This window comes from Cupressus sempervirens, chromosome 10, assembly GCF_028749045.1.
Source record: "Cupressus sempervirens isolate cs-2001-9-10 chromosome 10, ASM2874904v1, whole genome shotgun sequence".
NCBI classification, from domain to species: domain Eukaryota; kingdom Viridiplantae; phylum Streptophyta; class Pinopsida; order Cupressales; family Cupressaceae; genus Cupressus; species Cupressus sempervirens.
This window is the reverse complement of record NC_143127.1, coordinates 475,781,578-475,805,657: the sequence shown is the minus strand read 5'-3', so window position 1 is coordinate 475,805,657 and position 24,080 is coordinate 475,781,578. Positions and strand designations below refer to the sequence as shown.

Genomic DNA, 24,080 nt, shown 5'->3' with positions numbered 1-24,080 from the left:
TTATATTTTAGTTTCAAGATATTCTGCAGGGAAGAGATTGCCTAGGGTTCCTTTTTTATAGAAGAGGGTGAGGAAGGTATCCTATTCCAAACACTTTTGACTGAACTAAGTTGTAGATTATTCACCAATCTTGTACTTTCCAAATAAAAAATGATAAATTTTCTAATTATTCTTGTACACAAAAAAAAAAGGGGAAAATGTTGGGTTAAAAGAGGGTTTCCGTGATCAAACCCCAGTTGAGGAATCAACCGATTCCTCAAAATAGAAATGAAATGGCATGAAATAAAAGAATATAAATTAAGGTAAAATTAGATCTACCTTATAATTGTGTATAACTCCATAAACTGATATTGAGTTGTGATGCTTGTGTTTCTTTAATAGAAGTATATATCAAATTTAAATCTTGGAATGTAAAGAAGAATTAAGGATGTCTTTCAAATGCATAGACCCACAAATACTTCTCAAAGTTCTTTAATGTTGTTATTTTCTTAAAGAATAGATGGATGAATGTATGTAGACGAAAAAAATGATCATTTGCTTAACTGGAGTATCTTCTTGACCTAGATTCGGCCTTTGTTGAGTGTGTTCAGACTCTACTTCTATGATGCATTATCATATGCCATAAATTCACCCCCTATGACATTATTATGGCAGAATTTAGGGCTCATCCTTTTAGACTAGGTGCCATTTTTTTTATCTAGTTTGGTGTCTTCACTAGCTTCATGGCTTTGCAGATTCTATGGATGGTCATCAAAAATACACTTACTTGGCCTATTGCTCCTCTATTGTCATTGTTTCCTTGGATCCCTCCCCTAGAGGTCGATGTTGGTATGCTTAGACAACCTCTTTGTTGAGCTCAATAGGGATTGATATTGACCACCTCCCTCCCTTCTAGTTTGCACTAGATGCTCCTGCTCATCTCCTCCCATCACAATAGGAGTTAAATAGGCATGTCAGGATGAACATTTACAGATAGTATATCACCGTGACCTGGAGTAATCTGGTTGGGGGGTTATGTCCTAAGATGGCCTTTTATGCTGAGCACTTATTGCTTATCATTGATGGGATTATTACATGACCTAGCTACTTTTTGTGGCATTGGTGTCATGCCTTACGCATCTCCCTTAAACCTTTTAGAGTCAGCTCCTACTAGATACAGATCCAAAATGATCATCATATGCGTAGAGAGGACTGGATTTGTCACTTGTGCTCCTTGTCTGAGGTTGAGACTGAGACCCATTTCATCTTCCACTGCCCATCCTACTATGAGATCAGAGGGATATTCTATTATCTATTTAGAGAGTGTAGTTCCCTCATGGCTTTCTTTGCATACACAGATCAAAGGTGTCTGGAGCTCTATCTCAGGGAGGCAATGTAGTTTTAGGACCACACTTTACAATGTTTGACCCCCCAAAAAGCCTCAGATTAGCTCCTCATCACCACCTTCTTCTCCCCCTTGTCTCTGATGTCGGGGGTGAAGCAGACCTCTAATGCCTCCTCCAGTACCCCCATGGTTGGTCACTCTAGATCAGTGAGACCCAACACTAGGTTTACTCTTACTCTTCACCAACACCACTCTTGTAACTCGCAATGATGGACCAAAGTTCCTTCTTGCCCAGAACAGTCTCGTTCAGTGTTGGATTTCTTTCAATGGAGGAAGGATCCCTAGTTCTTTCCTCTTTGTTAGCTCCTTTGTTTCTTTGTTTCTTTTGTTTCTCGCTTGCTCTTTCCCAAACACCATTTGGTGTCTTGTTGTCCAACACTGCTTCTTTGGTTGTATGCTCTTAGTCCCTTAGACCCTTGGTGGTATTTTGTTGGACATTAATAGATTTATGTTATCTTGTCTTGTCTTGTCTACTTGGCCATAATGAGAGAGAAGCTAGTTTCAATAGAGAATATTGTCTTTTAAGATGCTTGGAATGCTTGAAAACTTGATCTTAAATGCTTAGATGCACAATTGTAGGAGAGAACTTCAAGTAGTAATATTGGTTTTTCAAAATAAGGAATGATTGGTTGTTTTTATAATGCTCACAACATTTTAGAGCTCAAAACGTGAAAGAGAACAACATGAATATAGAAATCCTACTAAATCCACAAGATAGGTCCACGATTTAAAATTTGGACAAAATATTAGGTTTTCTTCTTGCCAAAAGAGGTCAAAATTGAAATTGAGAGTTCAGAAGGATCTAAGAAAGAAAAAAATATAGCTGGTGGGTAGTTAGACCAAGCATAAAAAACATGAAAGATTGATAACACAAAAATGGATCTAATTGAGCATTGAATTCTAGGTTCTTACAATTTAGGACAATACACAATGCTACCTTGTAACTTTCTTTACCATCATTGTGCTAGAATACATTTTTCATCTTACCAACATTTCTATTCAAGGATGTGACTAAATAACTAAATTTGTGGTTTTAGAACATGTAATCTTCCAATTCAAAGTCTTTCATCTTATGGATTATGCCATTAACCATATTAGATTCAAACTTTTCTTTTAAAGATTGTTTCAAAGCTTTTTTAATAGAAAAAATTAACCCAAACTTACGAAAATATTATTTGTTTAATGACTATTACTCTAGTTATTAGGAGCTCCTTTAGGCACATTTAACTTTGTCCTTTCTTTTGTTTCATCACATATAATATTTTAAGAATACGACTTCATAGGTACCACCTTCTACCCCACTTTTCTCAACTAAATATCATCTCTACATGGAATCTTGACATTTAGATGTCTTTGGAAAATAAATATATGCTATCTTTAAGTTAAAAAGTTCTAGTTTTTCTTTTCTTTTCTTTTATTCCCCTTTTTTTGATTTTTCACTATTCAATATTATATTTAATAAAAAATCTTTAAATACAAATATTTTTCTTTTCTTTAATTGAATAGCATAATTTAGTTTGAGAGAGTAAAACCTATTTTAAAATTTCTCATTCTTTTCTACTAAAAATTATTACAAAAATCTACAAATTTACCCCATTTATACTACACAATTAATGATTTCTATAAGAAAAACACTTCAAAATTTGTTCACCCTCTTTAAAATTAACAAAAGAAAAAAAATTCTTCACCCCTCTTCCATTTTATTTTAAATTTACATTGATCTAAACTTATGAAACCATCTCTTTTAATCACAAATATAAAATAGTCAATAGTTTAAAACTACCAAAACCATAAATAGTTAACCACAAATAATTTGATTCTATTAAATAAATACGAACCAATACTCAAGCTAAAAACACAAATGAAACATTAATCTAAAATCATCTCAATTTACAAAATCTTCATGAAAGAAAAATAAATTAAACAAAACAAATATATAAAGAAACAAAATTCCTTCCATTATTGTAAAGTTGCCACATTAGTACAATATGATAGTCAAATTTCAATATTCTACGAGGCTCTATCTCAATAATCTTGCAATGACCCGAAATTTATTGTCCTTATTCAACCACCTAAGTATATCTTGTTCCACTTTGCCTTATGTTTGAGTACATTCTTATCTTTTATCCTTCATTTCCAAATGGCTCATTTTTTATGTTTACATCCATTTTTGCCATTCCATATTGACTCTACTTCTAAACCTATTCATTTCTCTTATCCTTTTTAATTAATTACTAACAATTACATTATACAATTAATGTAGGGTATTCAATCTCACACTTTAAAAAATAATCTTATCACAAAGTTTCAAATCATTCCCAATTTTGTCTAACATTCGACTTGACAAGTCCACTTTAACTAAGGTTTCGGGACTGCATCAAATGTGATACCACATCAACATGTATTTTTGTCAAAGTAGTTGAAAATGCCCAAATAAAAAGAAAGACACATACTACTACACTAAAAAATATTGTCTTGATGCACTCACATCATGTAATTATTAGCTATTTAGATTTAAAGATTACTTTTCATTAAAATTAAAACTATTAATACAATAGTATATAGAATATCAAACATCAAACCAAACGCTAAAATAATTATTAAATGTAAGTACTAGATCTTTTCTCTATACTACATTTTTTATGTTTTGAAAAGCATTTGAGATATATACTAAGTCCCAATTACAAGGTACATAAGGACCCAAATAGTTTCCTTGATTGGTTTGCAAATTTGGATGATGTTAGTTCCATTGAATTTTCTATGCTAGAAGACATTAGTAGAGAGTTGAATTTCAGAGAGTTTTCCATAGAATAAAGACACCCAAGGCCAAAGAAAGGGTTCCACAAATTTAGAGTGGAATAACATGTTATTCAATTGATTAATTATTCTTGTGTTCAAGAGGTTTGTGACATTCCTTTAGTAAAAAGAGGTGTTGATGTGATTTTTAGTCCACTACAATATGCAGGATCAAACACTCATTCTTTCAAAGTGAAAAACCAAATATTCAACTCTCTCTTGATATAAGGTCATCTCTCATCGTAAGCTTGCAAAGTAAGATCATGAAATGACTTCGAGGTTACTTCTCAATTAGGGCCTTCACTTAGTTTTATGATGTGATATATGGGTTATCGCAAAGGGATTTATGCTATTCATATAATGGATACCAACTCTTGCACTTCTAAAGATTTGACTTTACATGGAATAAAAATATATATAATTTTTTCACTTCAACTCCAACTTAAACTTATAACCCCTATTTTTACTTCTACTTCTACTTCTATAATGAATGAAATAAATCATGAATGGACATATAATCTACTAGATGCAATCTCGCCATTGACTCCACCCACCTAGTGCAAGCTTTTAAGAATATGCTCAAATGATTTTGAAATCAACATCTACCCTCTTCAATCTTGTCAGTGGATGCAAAATGATATTGGATATCAATTGAAATTAAGTGCATTCAATCATCGACTTACCACACAAGGTATTCTTACCATCAACTAGAGGCTAGTGAACCAGATTCGCCAAGTCATTCACGTGAAATCCAAAAAGACTTCCATCCAACTAAACTATTTCTAAACACCTTGAAATGAAATCCTAAACTAAGTGAGGAAATATGGATCAACATCAATAATGCAAACTTGATCGAAATAATTCACCATGCAAGAAACAACAATGAAAAGTAAAGCAATTTTGGATTTATATTAGACAAAATTCTCCAACATCCCTCTTTTACAGATGCGGCCAACCATCCTTATATAGGGAGCTCAATTACAACAAATGATCAAAATTGATTTGAAATCAAAGGGCAAGATTAATCCGAATCATCCCTATTTAAGGTTTCCATAACCATAACTACAAATATTAAATGCTCACCCTTTTACAACTAAGTACCACCTTGCTCACCAATGAAAACATTACTGCTTTCACGGGCCAATGAGAAAATTCAAATCCATAACTTGATAAGGATGAATGATACGTGGACTAATGAGAAGAGAGCCCTTTGTAGAGAACACCATCTCATCACTTTGGGAAATGAGTTCCTTATTTTGCAAGGAAAACAACCACTTGTAAATAATTATCAAATTCTAAATAAAGACTTTGAAAATTATCACAAACTTGCCATTTTCATTTTCAATTTAAAAAAATTAATTGGGTAATACAAATCTGTTTGGAAAATATTTAATTATTACCATTTATTAAAATCAATACCATTTGGATAATTTTAATGTAACAATGGTTGAATTAATTAATTCATTTTCAATATCAATCCATAATTTGCAAAATTGAATTTTGGGCCCAATGCTCATACATTATTTGCTAAGGTTGTTTTGCCTCAAATTTTGGGCCCAATGTCATTTAAAAAAAAGGTCACTTGAATTTGCAATAAACTTCTAGGCTCAACTTCCATTTCAAGGTTCAAAAATCATTGCTCTAAGATTGGGTTGCAACTCCAGGGCTTGAGATGCGATGATGTTTCCTACACTTGCCTTGAGAGGACACACAAATTTCATAGGTAGCAAACGAAGGCTCAACTCAACAACCTAAGCAGTAAATGAAAGAGGGGGTCTTGATTTGCAATGGAGCGATGGTGTGAAAAACTCACAATAAGAAGCATACATAGGAAACCTTCCATCCTATAAAACAAATCTTTTTATTGATACGATTCCATTTTCTTTGAAGTTTTATGTGAGATGTAGAACAAAGTTCAATCCATCCCATTGTCCAACCATGCATCCCAATCTCAAATATTTATATTCTCATGCCAAGAATGTATGATTTTAAATCCATAACTCTTTGATCTACAATTTGAATGCATTCTTCCTTGATAAGAGTTCAATAAGAATATGGCTTCATGTCTGTCAAATAGATGTAGGCTAAAGTTGGGTTCATTCGATTATTTGCATACATCGCATCCCAATTTTGAATATTGATATTTAAGATAAATATTTAAAAAAAAAAAAAACACTAAAATTCTTAATTATTTGGCTTGCAATCTAGATCCCTCTCTCCTTTAGAAAGAGTTCTATCTTTGAAATATAACAAAGACACTAGTAACAATCATAGCTGACTTTGTACGCTTAGGGTAGGTCCCCATGCAACTGCCAAGCTTATTTTGGCTAGCAGCTGCTACTCAACTTTTTAAGGAGCTATTTGTAGAACTTGTTACCCCATGCTTATGACTTTTAGTTGCTTATTTTTTGATGAGTTATCTTTAAAATTATTTAAAACTAGAATCATTAATAAAAAATAATTAAGAGAAAAAATAAAGACAAATAAAAGAAGAAGATCAAATTGTGCAGCCGCATGTTTTTTTTCCAATTAGCAAGTGACTGCTTATTTCCCCCCTCCCCTCCTCTCCCCCTGATTTTCAATGCATTTTCATTTTGTAAGTAGTCACTGCTCCACTAAAATAGGTGAATATTATGTTTTAAAAATTAGAGTTAAGCAGTCTGCTAATTATTAACCATGCACACTGTAGGAGTTGTTATGTGCAAAAGGGCCATAAAATGGTCATTTTGAAGTGTGTGATACATGACCTCCATTGCACCAATAATCTGTTAGAGTATTAGTTGTTTTCACTTATTAATTAAATCACTTTGATTTAATTAATTAAGTTGCCTATTACTCTAGTTTTCTTAAGCTATCTTGTAGGTACATATAATTAATATTTTATTAATTATAATGTGCAACCCTAGTTTTTTTAGGCTTTAGGTTACCCTTTCCGGGTTTCGATCCCCTTTATAAGGATTGATCTCCTTGTAAATCAAGAATCCGTTGAATAATATTTTTCTTCTTCGTCTGAGTTTTTTAGATCAAACCCTTGCCTCTTCTTGTCTTTTTCTTCTCTGTGACAAATTTTCTGCATGTAGGTTTTCTTGGGCTTCGTGGATTTGTTATGCGCTTTTGCTCAAATCCTACATGGTATCAGAGCCAAATCTACTGTAGCTTGTTCGGTGTTTCAAGAAAAAGGAGAATAAGGGTTTGGCAGATCAGATTTGGTGTTTTTTTGAGAAAATAGGGGTGTCACTAATTTTTGGAGCACTTTGGGCCCAAATAGATGTTGCCATTGGATCCAGAAGGCCATTTATAGTCAAGATTCATATAAAATATTCATTTTTTGGCTTCCGTAGTGTCAGGCAAAATTTTTTTACCCCTTGGGAGGCCGTATGGACATGATTTTTGAGAAATTTTTTTTAAAAAGCGGGCTCAGGCACCGTCGCCCAGCGGCCACCACCGCGTCGCCACCGCACCACCGCCACTGGCATCAACATTGCGGAGCCGCCGTGGCACCACCCAGTAGCCTCCGCCACTCCGCGGTCACCTCGATGTCGCCCGTCCTCCTCCTTTGCTGCGACGCCACCAACGAAGCAACCCCTGTGGTCACTACTGCCAGTGGCCGCTGCCCTCCTACAACCCCACCTATTTAGCAGCCCATGTCACTCTTTTGCACTGTTGATGTGACACATAGCTGCCACGTGGCCAGGGGTACCATGTTGGCATTTGCCACATGGCCCCTGCCATGTTAGCAGCCACATCATCTTTTTGCCACGTGGAATACCACATGGCATGCCATGTGGCCTTCTTTTTTTGTTGCAACAACCCCTAGGCCGTCAAATTTAAGCTATGGGTTTTTTGACATCAGCATGATGTCATCCTGCATCAGCACCCCTGCTAGCACTCTAAGTCCCTTTTTCATCTACTTGCAGTTTTTTGGCCATATCTTGAGCATACGAAGGTCTTTTCTCAATCCGAAAGATGCGCCAGAAAGTTGGTTCCAAGACAGAGACAGTGGTGCAGTATTTTTTAAATTTTGATACAGGTTTATGGCCTTTTTTTGCTGTTAAAGCTAGATGTTTTGTTTTGCACTCTAAGAGGCGTATCTTGAGCATCCGATCTTCATTTTTGGACTTCTTTATATAGTTGGAAAGCTCTTTTTGCGCTCTTTCTAGTGATGTTGGTTGTTTCAAATTTTGTTCCAAGCACATCTTATTCAGTCTTTTGCATTTTAGCATTTTGGTGGATATCCTAATTGTTTCAGGTCCGAGGATCGATTTTGTTGCTTAAGATGCTTTGTTTTGGCTTGTACTTTTTGTTGTACCAATCTTATGCTTTTTATGATCATTGTTGATATTCATTGTAAGCATCTTTATGCAAACACACTGAGATAAAGTGCCACTCTTGCATTTCCGGATCATTTTCATCATTGTGATTCGTTGTACTCGCACTATTTTATAAAGTGCTATGAGGGGGGATAGTTGATTGCCATTTAGGCCCTCTTCCTTTGTCAAGTGAGTGTTCCTTCCACGACATTAGCCCCATGATGTGTCGATGACACATGCCTTTATAGGTGTCTATACCTCACTTTTGATGTGTTTGGTTTATGTGTTGTAGGAGATTTTTGGCCCATCTTTTTAGTTGCCTGTCACCTCGCCTCGTCTACATTAAGGGGGGGTAATATTGTTGGGTCTAATGCTTCCTTGGTTTGATGGTTCGTTAGTGTGAGCTATGTACTTAGTACCTGATCGTACATACTAGGCAATTGCAGTGGTTGGCTACCTATGCATTTCGGTGAGATGGATCATCTACCATATAGACACGCTCAGTCCGTGCCTTCTATTTCAGTGGAGGTTCTTCAGATTAGCACTTTTTGAAAAAGTTTTGTGGCTTTTCATGCTTCAGTGGTTCTCTTCATGATCTCTCTTTGTTCCTATCTTGTGGAACATTCTTTGTTATCTCTTTTTGGAGTAGGGTTTTTCCCATGTGGTTTTCTCTATTTCTCCAATTTATAGAGATTTTCTTGTATTGGGTACCTTATCAGGCCTTGTTGCCAGGACCCATTTTTATGCTTTCATAGCTGTGCTAGGTTAGCTTACCTCCTGAGCTTCGCTTAAGAGGAGGTGTTAGAGTAATTAGTTGTTTTCACTTATTAATTAAATCACTTTGATTTAATTAATTAAGTTGCTTTTACTCTAGTTTTCTTAAGCTATCTTGTAGGTGCATATAATTAATATTTTATTAATTATAATGTGCAACCCTAGCTTTTTTAGGCTTTAGGTTACCCTTTTCAGATTTCGATCTCTCTTAAGGATTGATCTCTTTGTAAATCAAGAATCCGTTGAATAATATTTTTCTTCTTCGTATAAGTTTTTCAGATCAAACCCTTGCCTCTTCTTGTCTTTTTCTTCTTCGTGACAAGTTTTCTGCATGCAAGTTTTCTTGGGCTTCGTGGATTTGTTATGCACTTTTGCTCAAATCCTACATAATCCTTTATTCAAAACCACCAATAGTTATGAACAAATATCCTAGTAGTGGTGCACAAATCTCCCAGTAATGATTTACCAATGAACTAATCATGAATAAAAAATGTTAAAAGAAAAAAACTAGTAGTCGCAAGCTTTTGTGCTTGCAATGATGAGCCGATAGGTGTTTGTTTTAAGTAAAATAAAATAAAATTTTGTAATAAACTAAATAAATAATGTTTATTTATTTAATTTATCATATACTAATAAGTTATCATCTAAAAATTATTTCTTTAAAAATTTATTATGAAAAACTAATAAGAAAAAAAATGAAAAAAATAATATGTATAAAATGGAGCAAATATATATATAAATTGAAATAATTATAAAAACTAAAAATTAAAATAAGGTAAGTCCCAGTGCTTCACCTCGTGAGCATCACCTAGATCCAATGACTACTAATTGTTCTATCTAAAGAAATGCTGATAGATATCCACTACAAAATAATTTACTATATCTAAAATTATTTATATTTCCTTTATCTTCATTTATTTAATTTATAAAAAATGGATGATTTATATCTCCAAATATTATAATTTGAATAAATAGTTTATTTGGTATTTATTAAATTATTTTTAAAAGTATATTCTATTTATGATAAGATTTAAACTTTTAACATGTAGATATTGTCAAATTTAAACTAGAAGAATAAAAGTTAACATTAACACGCTCACACCATCCCATTCCACTCATTCTGCCATTGTAGAATGCTTGTCGGAATTAATTAAAAACTAAAACTTTAAAAAATAATTATAAAAACTAAAAACTAAATTAATTTAAAGTCTATTGGCTTAAATATATGAATAAAATAATTATTGTAAAAAATCTCCAAAAAATAATATAAAACATTAATATGAGAAATATTTAAAAATATGAACTCCTCCCACAAATAACCTATTGGCTAAACTAAAGATTAATATTTGAAGTAAAAAAACTAAACTAATTAAAATAATTTAAAAACTAAAACTTCAATCAATTTAAAATATCAAAATTAAATAAAAAGAAAGAAAAACATGAGTTAAAAGTGGATTTAACAACTAATTAATTTTCTAAATAAATATAAAAAAACAAGAGTTCAAAGTATAGATAAATTAATTTGTAAATTAAATACAAGAGTTAAAAATGGAAATAAATAAATAAATAAGAAAAAAACAAGAGTTAACAATGTAAATAATAGCTAATTAATTAACAGTTTTTTGGTCAAAGGCTGATTATTTTCCGGGCAAAAAATATATTTTATCATATAGCCTATTGGCTAAAAAATAAATTTATTTATTTTAAAAACCAAAACCTAAATCAATTTTAAAAAGCAAAAGTTAAATAAATACAAATCACAACATGAGTTAATGTGGAGATCACAAGTAATTATTTTTTAAATAAAATAGGAAAAGAAAAATAATAGGTAAAAGGGATGATTTAAAATATAATCTTATGTGAACAAATTAGATTATTTATAATTTTTAATTTAAATAACTTAATATTTATAATATTTTAAATAGATTAATAAATATTATTTATTCAAATTCAATTTATTAAATATGAAAAAATAAATTATTTAAAAAAACCACATCAAGAAATATATTATGAAAAATTAATAAGAGAAATATTTAAAAAGTCTAAATATTATATTGACTAAATAAATTATAAAAATTAAAAAATAATATCTAAAGAACTAAACTAATATAAATAATAAATTTAAATAATTTAAACACTAAAATCAAATCTAAATCAATTTAAAAATTAAAAGTTAAATAAATAGAGATCACAACATGAGCTAATTAAAGATCACAAGTAATTAATTTTTTTAACTAGCTTATATATATATATATATATATATATATATATATATAAGCCGAGAATTATCTTCTCATGCCTATTTTATAAATTGCCTAGACATATTGAAACTCATTTTTGTTATAATTTAAAACAATATATATTTAAAAAGTTTAACATTTTTTCCTATGGAATGTTAGTATATAATTTTTTCCATAATTTTTATAAAATATAAATACAAAATTTATGAAATCAACCACATCTAATGTAACTTACTTATATTTAATTTTTTTAAAAATGATTAATGAAATGAAATTATATATTATTTTTTCTCTCAAAAATTTTCTATTCAAAAAATTAAATTTTTTTGAGATTGTATTAATTATTTTTGTTTAAAATATAAAATATATAAATTTTTGTAAATTTCTAAAATAAATTTGATTTGTTATAAGGTTTCTTGTTTCAATTTAGAACTTACTAAACTTTATCTATTAAAAACTATTTTAATTATTTTTTATATGAATTATACAATATATAAAAAAAGGACTAAGCATACACTTAAATGCAAGTTAATTTTTTTTCAAATGTCAAATAGTTTACAACCAAAGCTGCTTCCATTGTAGAAGCCTCTCGGCGGCTTAATAAATAGAAAAAGAAAAAAATAATAGTTAAAAGTATAGATGACAACTAATAAATATCAAAGCAAGGTTATAAGTCTAGTGAGATAAAAACTACCCGATAAATAATTAACGACGAGGATTTACAATTTTCCAGCCAATAAATTTCAATTTCTGGAAACAAAGCTCCCATGATGAGCCGATAGGTGTTTACTTTAAGTAAAATAAAATTTAAATTTGTAATAAACCAAATAAATAATATTTATTTATTTAATTTATAATATACTAATAAATTATCATCTTAAAAATATTCCTATAAAAATCTATTATGAAAAACTAATAAGAAAAAATATGAAAAAAAAACATGTATAAAGTGGAGCAAAAAATATAAACTGAAATAATTATAAATACTAAACACTAAACTAATGGAAGTCTCGTCCAATGACTGCAAAGTGTTCTATTTATTATCATAAGAGATGGATTCTTGTAAATCACTAATCATTAAACATAAGCAACGAGTTTGACTCAAAAACTACATAGTTAAACCCTAATAACAATATCACAATTTAACTTGCTGTGGAAAAATATCTCCTACTTATTAATTTTAAGTCTACATAAATAATTAATAATTAATTAGATAAATGTGAAATTATTTTAGTGAGCAGTTATTGAAAGGTCACTTAATGAATGAATACTCTCAAATATACAGTTCAGGTATTCATCCCAGTCTAGTCATTTGAGTTCTGAACTCTTGGTGCAGTCGTTGCATAGACAAACTATGATTTCTAGAACGACTTCTTTCTTAAGACATATAATCTTGATAATCAAGCCCAAAATCAGTTTCTCAAACTGCAAGAAAACAATAATATTTGTTAAGTTAATAACTAGAAACATGATTCAATGAAATATTACATTCCAACTCCCAAATATTATCCCCATCAGAAAGTCCACTAGAAACTTCAAGCAGGCAGGGCACACCAGTTATTACCAAAAAAGATATGAAATGCATGTCAATTTGTCAAATAACACCATGTACCTACCCTACCTTTCATGTTGTATTCATGTTTGCCAAAGTTATTCCATGACAGGTGAAAGTTTTGTACTGAATGCCCTTTGGAGCATTAATATACCAAGCATTGCATAATAGTTTCCCTACAACTACCTACTGGGTTTAAATAGTTTTGCAAGCAGCACCTCAACAAATCTTCAGAACACCTACCCAGATTTAAAAAGTCCACTCTTCTACTCTTCAGAAGACCTATTCTCTTCTTATATGACCAAATCACTGGATCAGATGAGAACATGAGTTTTGATCGAACTTTTGTGTAATCCAAGTTCCCACCATTTTCTATATGGCAATAAATTTGGCATATCAATTCCACTTAGACTGAAAATGAACCATTCTGTAAAGCATTCCTATTGATGGCAAAGAACCAATTAAGACAATCTGAACGATGCAAGAAAAGCTTATGCCATATACATTGCAATAAGAACTCAGAATAAAAGTTCCGGATGGATTTACAGAACTAGTATCCTCATTTCATCAACAAATCCCTAAATGAACAATGTAATGAAATAATATAATTATAAAACTAGAACAGTAGAGCTACTAGAGAAAATTTGTGTTAAAGATGATTTGGATCAGCATTTGGAGCCATCATCTGGAACTCACATGCTCAGATATAAAATGTTTGGCAAAATTGATCTTGATGTTTCTCATTCAAGTAGAGTGATTTAAATTATCTAAGTAGTGAAAGAGGAGAACATGAGACTCACCTCATATTTCAATACATTACAACTTAAAAAGTCTGTAAACTTAAAAAATTGACATAGCCAAATGCCCTTAAAACCCTAACAGCATTGTTTCTTTATATGCCAGATACCCAAACATTATTGTTCCTTTACATTGATAGAGATACCAGCAAACTTAGTTTCCCAGTTGCAACATGAAACCATAGATATACAATATTTCACTTTATATGTACATGTTTCTGGCTTATGATCTTCACTGAATACTTTTGCCTTTTGTACCATAGAGTCTGAAGAGATGATATGCAGATAGTCCAGAAACAGCTATGAGACATAGACTCACAAGAAATGCAGTGACAAGCCCTTCTCCAACTTGGGTACAAAACTTGCCAAAGAAATCGCAGACTCGGATCCACTGAAACTCTTTTTGGCCCTTTTTTGACAGGTATGCTGACTCAGCAGCGGCAGCTGCTGCTGCAAGAGACATGTAGGCTATTGTCTGCAACCAACAAAACAAAATTAGAATCTCTAGTTTATAATACAGCAGCCCACAAGTTTATAATATAAGAATCACATACAATATGCAAGCTTGTAATTTGTAACCCTTTTAACATAGGAGAAGATTACATTCTAAGCCCGTACAGGTAGATGAGTTGGCTTGAGGTTGTGGGTAGTTCTTCATGGTCTCCGGCTCAAATCTCTCCCGGATTTAAGAGGTGAGACATCTTGCAGTTGACTGATCTCACCCTTGAAGGACTAGTCTCACCCTAGCTTGCATCGGCTGCTGGTCATCACTGGATGGACTAGGTCGTGGGGGCACCCCATATAAAAAAATTTAAAAAGTGGGATGAAAGCTTAACTGGGAAGTGACCCGAGAAAGGGAAAATCTGACTGCAGGGGTTCTTCCGTATGTTAGACAAATATGTTAAAAACCATTTTGGAATGAAGCTGGACAGAAAGGTATTTTTAAGAAGGGAAAATCTGATAGAAATTCTTCTTCCAATATTTGACAGGATCAAATCTATATATGCAAGATTGTGAATGCTACTGTAAATTTTGGGGTAAATGAACTGTAAAACTTTCTTGCTTCTTGTCAAACATTGCCTGTTATCTTAGAAGCGTTGACATCTCTAACAATTTCTCTCTGTAACCAGGCACAAGAAGTAGAAACACTTAAAACATACAGAGCAAAGTTTGTCTTTTAAGAGTAGACCTCTGAAGCAACTGAAGCAAAACACTTAAGGTTGAGCTGAAAAGATATGAAAGGATAAAAATCTTTTGGAAATTCTATACAAAACATTTTTCAGATCGCACTCCCTGATGATTGACGATTCGTCAAAATAAAAGAAATATTAAAATTGCAGATGTAGCTTTATATATATCCAAAATGTTGCCTTCTAAAACCCTGGAAAATAATATAATATAGCATGCAAAAACCCATAGTTTATTTTTAAGTAAATCTTGAGTATGCAACGCTTGGGAAATGCTGAAAGATACAGAGGCTGAGGGTACTGAAGATAACGAGGTTCTGTTCATCTAAAAAAAATAAAGGGACTTCATTGCAAGTGGGTATTTTGGGTATTATCTTAAACGATTCTAATGTATTATAAAACATGTAACCCTGAGCTCACTCGGCCCACAGCTAAATGCTTATATCGACATAGATCAATAAAACTTTCCTAAACATTTGGCCCATTTTAAACCTATTACAAACCCTTAACTGGTTCAAAAGCATAAATTCCCAGCCAGAAACTCATTCACCATGCTTGCAAGCCAGCCATGGCTGGAGGAAAACTATACTTCAACAAATCAGTCGACGAAGAAAGGGAAAGAAACAAAGAAAATGAAACATTTATGAATTTGGGTTATCTTTACCTGGTCAAAACCAAAAATCAGCCATGCTATAGGCTTGCTGATCAAAGGAATTCCAATGCACATGCTTAAAACGCATCTGACCCCTTGAACAAAAGAATAGGACGCCACAATTCCGTTGACAGTAACAAGAAACCTGCAGTTAAATCATCTCAAATCACATCAGATGCACAGAAAATTATAAACCCTATTCAGAACTGTTCTTCATAACTATCCCCCATGCATGCATTCAACACCAAAATTTGAAATCGGAAAAATTTTATACATCAGAAGAAAGAAATAGAAACATATGAAACTCACAGAAGTGCTTTCATGTCGGTGAACTTGGCCCTTTTGGAAATGGAAAAAATATTCCGAGTTTGTGTGTCAGTTGCAATACGTTCTAGAGAAACAATGGCCAGAGCCACCATTGCAAATCTCAAAACAACTTCCCCCGTTTTCAGTCTCCTCTCCACCCTCACCTTCTTCTCAAAATCTGTCAATTCCCCCATTGTTTTCCTGTTATTTTCAACCTTGCTTTACTACAATACTACCAAGAACATACAAAGGGTTTACTTTTTAAGAGAAGAAAGATCAAATGTGTAAGATGGGCGTGCAATGTGAAGAGAGAGTGGGGTTGTTAATACCACTGAGTAGTGGTATTAATGATAGCAGAAGTCGACATGTCTTGCTGTAATGAGATTGTGGAGAAGGTAACCGACATGCACATACATGCAATCTCCTTGATTAGAATCCTTGAAAGTGATATTTAGTATTCCCTACCAACAACAAAATTTCTTTTCCATAATTATTGCATATCATAGTATTCAATATATTTTAAGGTTTAGGGTTTAGTTTTATGAGAATAATTTAGATTTCTGATTACTGAGTGGATCATAAATGGGTTCGTGCAACTACTGTTCATATGGGTCAATCAGATCGATTAAAAAAAATTGTATAGTTAAATTTCATCCGAAAAAAAAATGGACCTATTTTGATCTCAAATAGCAAAACGATCTTATCAATGATACTGAATCCCCCATTGAATAATTAAAAACGGAATCATCTGTCTGAATCTTGCAGGTTTTGATTTTAAAAAACAATGCATTTACACTCATTTTTGTGCGATATGCGTTTATGCTGCTGCTGTGTTATTCACTTCTCTGTAATCTCATAACTGCTTCATTCAATGCTTAAAAACAATGCGTTTAATGCAGATAGTGAACAGTGCCTGCGATTTTCCGTGCCATTAATGGGATTAAAGTACTGAATAGAAGGCGCCAAATATTCCTCAAGAAGACATGTAAAGCCCAGCCAGGTGTAAACGTGAAAGGAGTGTAGTGAGGTCCACTGTACATGGCAGAAGTTTAAAGCTCACTCAGTAACAATTTCAGTCATCAGCAAAATGGTAATGTTACAAAGCTATGAAGTATAATTTGAGCTTGGAAATTCAATGCAACTGTATTTGGGAACAAAGGTAATGTGGGAACAAAGGTGGAAGAGTATATTGATAATCAAATGAAATAGAAGCTGTTATCCACCTTGGATATCTCTAATAGAGAGGATCCCCTTGTTAAAGAATTGGAGCAAATGACGTGCCACCACACTCTCCCTATACATGCCCAATGGGATGAGGTGATTTGAGATAGGAGGAATAATGGCTGGTTCTCGGTTGGCTCTGCTTACCAGCTTATTGTTTAGAATACTCAAATCTTGATTAGCTGGAGCAAGGTTTGGAAGAGACACTTACTGCCAAAAATCAATTTTTTTGGGTAGATAGTCATGCATGGCAAGATCCTCACTACTGACAACCTCCAAAGGAGAGGGATTCAAATAACCAACGGATGCTACCTATGCAAGGAGGAAGAGGAAAGTATTGATCACCTCTTTTTGGAGTCCCCCTATTATTTAAAAGTTTGGTCCTATATCTAGAATAAATTCTTGATGGCTTGGGTTATCAATAGAGGTTTGGAACAATTCATGAAGAACTAGGACTGCCCCTTCTTCCACCCACGCCTCAGAGTCCTCTAGAGTCTCTTCCCCCCACATGTCTGTTGGGGTATTTGGAAGGAGAGAAACAACAGGGTTTTCTGGGAGGAGGAAAGGGGTGAGGAAGTGGTGGGAGAGATTTTGAGTAAGCTCATCACGGAGAATGTTATGGTGGCAAAATTTAAAGTGCCACAGGAACCCTCAAGTAGGAAGGAGTTGGGATATTGCTAGGAAGTGGAATATTCTCCCCGACTTCTAGAATTTTGACAATTCAAAATTGGTTGCTAGAAAAAATATCCATTGGTTTCCCCCCACTGGGTTCATGGTCAAACTAAATTTTGATGGTGTTACACGGGGAGGGCAAGCGGTAGCTGAAGGTGTATTGAGGAATGGAAAGGGTGATATGTTGGTTGCCTACTTGGGACATTTTGGTCAGGGAACCAATAATGTGGTGGAGGCTACTGCCTTACTTTGGGGGCTAAAATTTGTTGTGGAATTAAAGGTGAAAAGACTAACCATAGAGGGGGACTCTAAACTCATCATTGACTCTGTTTAAGGGGGTACTCATCCTAGGTGGGCCCTGCGTCACATATTGGGCAACATATGGTAGTACCTCACAACCTTGGATCATTATGACTTACAACACACTTGCAAGGAAGGCAAAGCGGTGGTAGACACCTTGGTTTGGGGTTTGATTTGGAGAACATAAAAAGCTAGAAGAGTGTTGAATCATTGCCTAACTCTATAAATTCCCTAATTAATAGGGAAAAGACTCCTCTAAATCAGGTTAGATGACCTTCCAATTTTGGAGAAGGGGATAATTTGGTGGAATTGCTATCATTATGATAGTTAAGATCGTCTTGAGTTTGACAAGACGTTTCACAAGGTTTAATTATGTTGATCAATTCATGAATGGGCACAGAGAAGGGGATGCAATTAATAATACCAGCTTCAAAATGTGCACCATCATTTTTCGGCGTTATGGCAGGATTACAGAAAGAAATCACATTATGACTAAGGCTAGATCTTTAAGGTATTATGTGTGGATTTCTTTAACTCCTTGGAATGATACTTTAAACTGGTTAGTACATTCTAGAATTCGCGGTCTCGTGAAGCATAAGAAAGATAGTTTTTTTACCACTAGTTATAACATTTCTAGCCTCGCCTTCACGATTTTCTGGGTGCAAATGAGAATTATTGAGATTGAGGAAGGGGATATTGTTGAGGAAGTTGTTCACATGGGGGGACCTAAATATGTTAGAGCCCACTAAAATGGAGGACTTCTCCAAGAGATAGGCCATTTAGATTTTCTTGAAGGAGGGAGGGTTCGTCCCCTACATGTAGACTATGGTGGGCTACAATGAGAATTGTTCACAACAATTTATTGCTAGCTAGAAGGATAGGTGTGTGACCATTAATGGCATTACGTTTCAGCTGAATGAGGAGTCTATTGCCATGGCGACAAGACTGGACATTACTGGGAGGAAATGTCAGAAGGTTACGAAAGTGGTGGATGAGGCAAGTATGACTAGTTTCTTCAGAGGCAACGAAGCCTTGGACCATTACCGTGGTGGTTTTAGGAGGGATAAGCTATCAGAACCCTGGGATGATGTTTGTTTGCTGATCATGAAATACCTGACACTAGAAGGAAGGCATGATGTGTATTACTTTTATCACTTCCCGCTTATTAACCATTTTCGTAACAGGGAGCTTGTTTGCATTCCCTTCTTTTTAATGCACGCACTTGAAGAGACTGTGATGAATGTTAAAGAAAAAAGGAAGAAAGGGGCCAACTTCACTATCCTTCACCAAGGGGTCATGTTTCTCCTTTTCCATTTCACTTTGCCCTTTGCCCACCCTGTGTGATTGCATTTGCAGGTGGCAGTTATGCCCCCACCCCCCAACCTTCCCCTAGCCAAACTCCTATTAAGTTTAGGAAGAACAAGATGGCCCTAGAACAGACTGCTAATAAGAGAATTAAAATGGAAAAGAGGGTGGAGGTGGAAATTGGGGATTCAACCGTGGTGGTTTTAGGAGGGATAAGCTATCAGAACCCTGGGACGATGTTTGTTTGCTGATCATGAAATACCTGACACTAGAAGGAAGGCATGATGTGTATTACTTTTATCACTTCCCACTTATTAACCATTTTCGTAACAGGGAGCTTGTTTGCATTCCCTTCTTTTTAATGCACGCACTTGAAGAGACTGTGATGAATGTTAAAGAAAAAAGGAAGAAAGGGGCCAACTTCACTATCCTTCACCAAGGGGTCATGTTTCTCCTTTTCCATTTCACTTTGCCCTTTGCCCACCCTGTGTGATTGCATTTGCAGGTGGCAGTTATGCCCCCACCCCCCAATCTTCCCCTAGCCAAACTCCTATTAAGTTTAGGAAGAACAAGATGGCCCTAGAACAGACTGCTAATAAGAGAATTAAAGTGGAAAAGAGGGTGGAGGTGAAAATTGGGGATTCAGATGAGGAAGTTGGTGGGGGTAGAAGAAGGTCAAGAAAAATTGCTAAGACCTGTGGAAGATTTAAGCAATTGGCTTGTCGCTATCAGGAGGATGAAGAGGATGACACTAACTCTGAGGAGAGTGACAAGAACTAGGTGGACAGCCAGGAGAAGGGGAAAGATGAAATAGAGAAAGAGGTGGAGAAATGAGATGATACCCTAGATGGTACATGGGATTTGGAGGTGGACAATCCCATTAAGGACCCATCCCTTGACCCCACCCATGTCTCTTCCACCATCACCCAACCTCCTACTGAAAACTAGGAGAACTCCAAAACCATGATTGACTCCCCTAACACCATATCCTCCCCAATAAAAAAAGATGGTCTAGTTTACCTAAAGCCCCCCTTGACAATCTTGTGTAGGATAGCAACAAAACTCTAGTGAACAACAAGGTGTTAAAGTTGGGAATGAAGGAGAAAGGGGAGGTTACTCGAAAGGATCTCCAAGAGCTCAAAGATAGGTGCAATGTTGTGGAGGAGGGCTTCTCCTTGTTCTCAAAGTTCACCCTTACGGTGACTTATGCGGTTGCTACTACTCTGCAACTGTTGGCTGATGCGTTGAAGGAGGACAACCTAGGGAAGGAGGACTCAAAGCTTCTCTATGGCTTCCTTGTTAAAAACTGGGCCAACGTGCTCCTGGATGGAAAAGGAAAGAAAAAAGATGCCACGTAGTGGCCTTTTGTTTTATGATGTGTTTGGAATTCTATTGGTTTTCACTCTCCATCCTTTGTTGATGGTTTTGCTTTTTTTGGTAAAACTTTGTTTTGGGCTATAGGTGGTACAATGTGATGACCACCTATATGCTTTTCGTTAAACTGTTAGACTTTGTTGGTCCTAAGGATTGGATCCCTAGTACTTATAATTATTGTTATTCTGCTACTTTTATTTTTGATGTAAATCATTAAGAGTGTTGTGTGTGGTTGTCTGCTGGTTGTTAGCTGATTTTTTGTTATTTGTGCCACCGCTGTTGTAATGGGCCAACCCCATTGTTTTGGTTGCTTTTATTTTCAAAAACTATATTTGAGAAGAAGAGAGTTTTGAATATAAACATGAGAAGAATCTTGTTGAGGGAAGCGACCTTATCATGATTAATGTAATTTTCTCATCAATTGTATTTGCCTCTTGATACATTAATAAGAATTTGCTTGATGATTAAGAAATTATGGAAAAATATGGTTGTGTTATAGAGAATTAGCAAAGTTGTTATATATAAGATTAATGTTCACAACTTCTTTGTTATTTTCAAGCTAAGTTTTAATGTAAATGCAATATTTAGTAGTAAAAGTTTAAAAAAATGATTATGAGTTCTAGAATAGCTATACTCTATGGCTAGTCTAGTATAATAAATACAAAGTAATGGTACAAATAATCAAATTCTTTTTTGATATTTAGTATATAACAATTAGAGTACAAAATAAATTGATCAAATCCAAAGTCAAGACATTTATTGTTTAGATTTTTCAATTTTTGGGTATAAAACATGCTATGCAACTATTTGATCAATATAGTTCTATTGTTACTCAAATAAGAGAATAAAAAAATAGACCCACATAGTTAGCATCACAAAAGTTTTCGCTTGTTTGTCTTAAATAATAAGAGTATTAAAATGACCAAAACTTATCAAATAGAAGGACAAGAAACAAATTTTGTATACCTAGAAAATAAAAGATCAAAGAAAAAGTTTTGTTTGAGTGAGGATATCATGCTTTGTGATGTAAATGATATATATCTACATACACCAAGAAAAATGTCTTACCAAAGAGAAGATGTATAGAGGTATTTTTTTAATGCTATAGCTTATTAGCAAGCTATGGTTTCACTTGTCAATTTTAAAACTCTATGTGAACAATTGAAAAAGGGAAAAAAACATTCCAATGACTAAGACAACGAATTAAAGCAAGACAATTAACAATATTATCAATGACATAGCATATATAGTCTTTTTTTTTGCAAATGCCTAAACTTTGAGTTTTGCTATGTGCAACAATTGACATAGAGTGACAAATTTAGTATTGATATTTAGTGGAAAAAAATGTTTTTAAACATGAATGTGTGGAGAATAATAGTATTCAAAATATTACATTTGCAGTATCTTGTGCAATAACAATGATAGAGTTATTCATTGCAATTCTAAAAATCCCTTGTATTTGGAATATAAACACAACATACACAAGGGTGGGCATATCTTTCTGTAGTTTTCAAATGACACATTGGGAAGCTCTAGAATTATTTTTATAAGGGGGTTGTATGTAGATTACAATGAATTGTGTTGTCTATAGCATCAATAATGCATTGCAAGTATGATTGATATGTAAAGGTTTTTGTATCTCCACGTGTTGTGCAATGAGTGTTGTTATTAGAATAAGTGTTTGTTTGAAAAGATATTTTGCTGTGTCATTTGACGCATAGTGGTTGGTATGGTCACAAGCAACCATTTTTTGCTCTAAGTAACCTAGTGACCTATAAGTGGGTAGAATACAATGAGAAGTGTTAAAGCATCTTGGTTTTGAAAGCAAGCATAATTAGAATCTATTTGATACAAAATAAAATTAGTGCACTTGTATATTTAACATGCCAAGTTCTTAAAGGGTTGTTTTTATATAGTTGTCATTTAGTTCATCAATGAATGTAAACAATATTAACTTTATGATACATGTTCATTTTGGTTTGTTATGGGAATCATTTTTTAATAAGCAAAGTGGTGTCTTTGTGGAAGCAAGAATCTAATCAATAGTTAATGTGATACCCACACTTTTTCTATCACTATAGATTATGTTTGTTAGTTCTTCATTTATATTTCCAGCAACACAATACTTTGATATATAGAGTATTTAATCATGTTAGTGGATAATGATGATTACTAGCATCATGATGATACTTTATATGCTTTTGGTAGTAGAGTATAGTTGTTTTCATGATGATGTTATTCAGTTGATGACTACAACTACCTTCATGATGATTTAATTTATATGTTCTGTATTTATATTCTTAGTTTACTAGTGATACTTACCCCATACTTGCACATGTGTAGTTAGCTTGTGTGTTTTCATTTTTGCTTGATGTGATTGAGGGGCAAAGTCATAGTCAACTACAAGTCGGGATCTACACAATGCACCACTCCCCATCATTATTTGTTATATATAGATATATGCTTGTACATGCTCATCTTTTATGTAGGATTGCAGGTATTAAGCATTGACTTCCATTAATTGTTAGGATGAATGTGCCCTATCACAAAGATGACATAAATATGGGAACTTATCCCTTGAGTTTAGTTTTGTATTTTATATTTTGTCAGTTTTTCTTATTGGTTGTATGTCATGTGTTTTGTTGTGAAATGTGGGATTAAATTAGCTAAAACAATTAAATAACATTAATTATTTGGTAAAATTATTATATTTATCAGAATATAGAAATATTAAAATATGAGACTATTAGATTAATTATAAATTAATTAAATATAATTATTTAATTTGGAGACTTAATTTAAAAGTCAAATTCTAAAAGTTGATAATTTAATCAAATAATAGAGGTAATTTGGAGTTTAATGCACAATTAAATTAATAATAATTAATTATGAGTTGCATATAATTAGTGTATTATAAATAAATAAATTTATATTAATTGTGCGATTTAAAAATGCATGCATAATTAAAGTGAGCATGGAAAATAAAATAATAAATAATAATTTAGGTACATGAGGGAGAAATCAATGGATTAAAACATTTATTTTATAATTTTAAGTTGAGTTGCTTTATTTAAAAATAGAAAATTGAAAACTTGAGGGGAGCTAGGTTTCTTTATTAGAGCCTCTTCTGGTCATTTTAGGGGAGATAGGTTTTGGAGAGCAAAGTTATACATTTATGGTGAATTGAAGTTAAAGAACATTTTTCAAAGC

The 24,080-nt window shown here is 33.4% G+C and overlaps 1 protein-coding gene across 1 annotated transcript; it reads right to left on the bottom strand.

Moving 5' to 3' along the window:
* Positions 1-13,770: 13,770 nt before the first annotated feature.
* On the bottom strand, positions 13,771-16,295 carry LOC149534753 (CASP-like protein 2BC2). Its single transcript, XM_089805215.1, has 3 exons — positions 16,002-16,295; positions 15,705-15,837; positions 13,771-14,328 (listed from the first exon to the last, which is right to left on the bottom strand). The coding sequence occupies exons 1-3, from the start codon at positions 16,190-16,192 to the stop codon at positions 14,086-14,088; spliced, it is 567 nt and encodes a 188-aa protein (XP_089661341.1). The 5' UTR covers positions 16,193-16,295; the 3' UTR covers positions 13,771-14,085.
* Between the last annotated feature and the right edge of the window lie 7,785 nt (positions 16,296-24,080).

What these genes read in the sequence shown, in the direction of transcription:
- LOC149534753 (XM_089805215.1), bottom strand. Translation starts at nt 16,192, where the DNA reads ATGGGGGAATTGACAGATTTTGAGAAGAAGGTGAGGGTGGAGAGGAGA. An exon ending in ACCGACATGAAAGCACTTCT is followed by an intron (nt 15,838 to 16,001) that starts GTGAGTTTCATA and finishes ATTTAACTGCAG; the next exon opens with GTTTCTTGTTACTGTCAACG. An exon ending in TGATTTTTGGTTTTGACCAG is followed by an intron (nt 14,329 to 15,704) that starts GTAAAGATAACC and finishes TGTTGGTTGCAG; the next exon opens with ACAATAGCCTACATGTCTCT.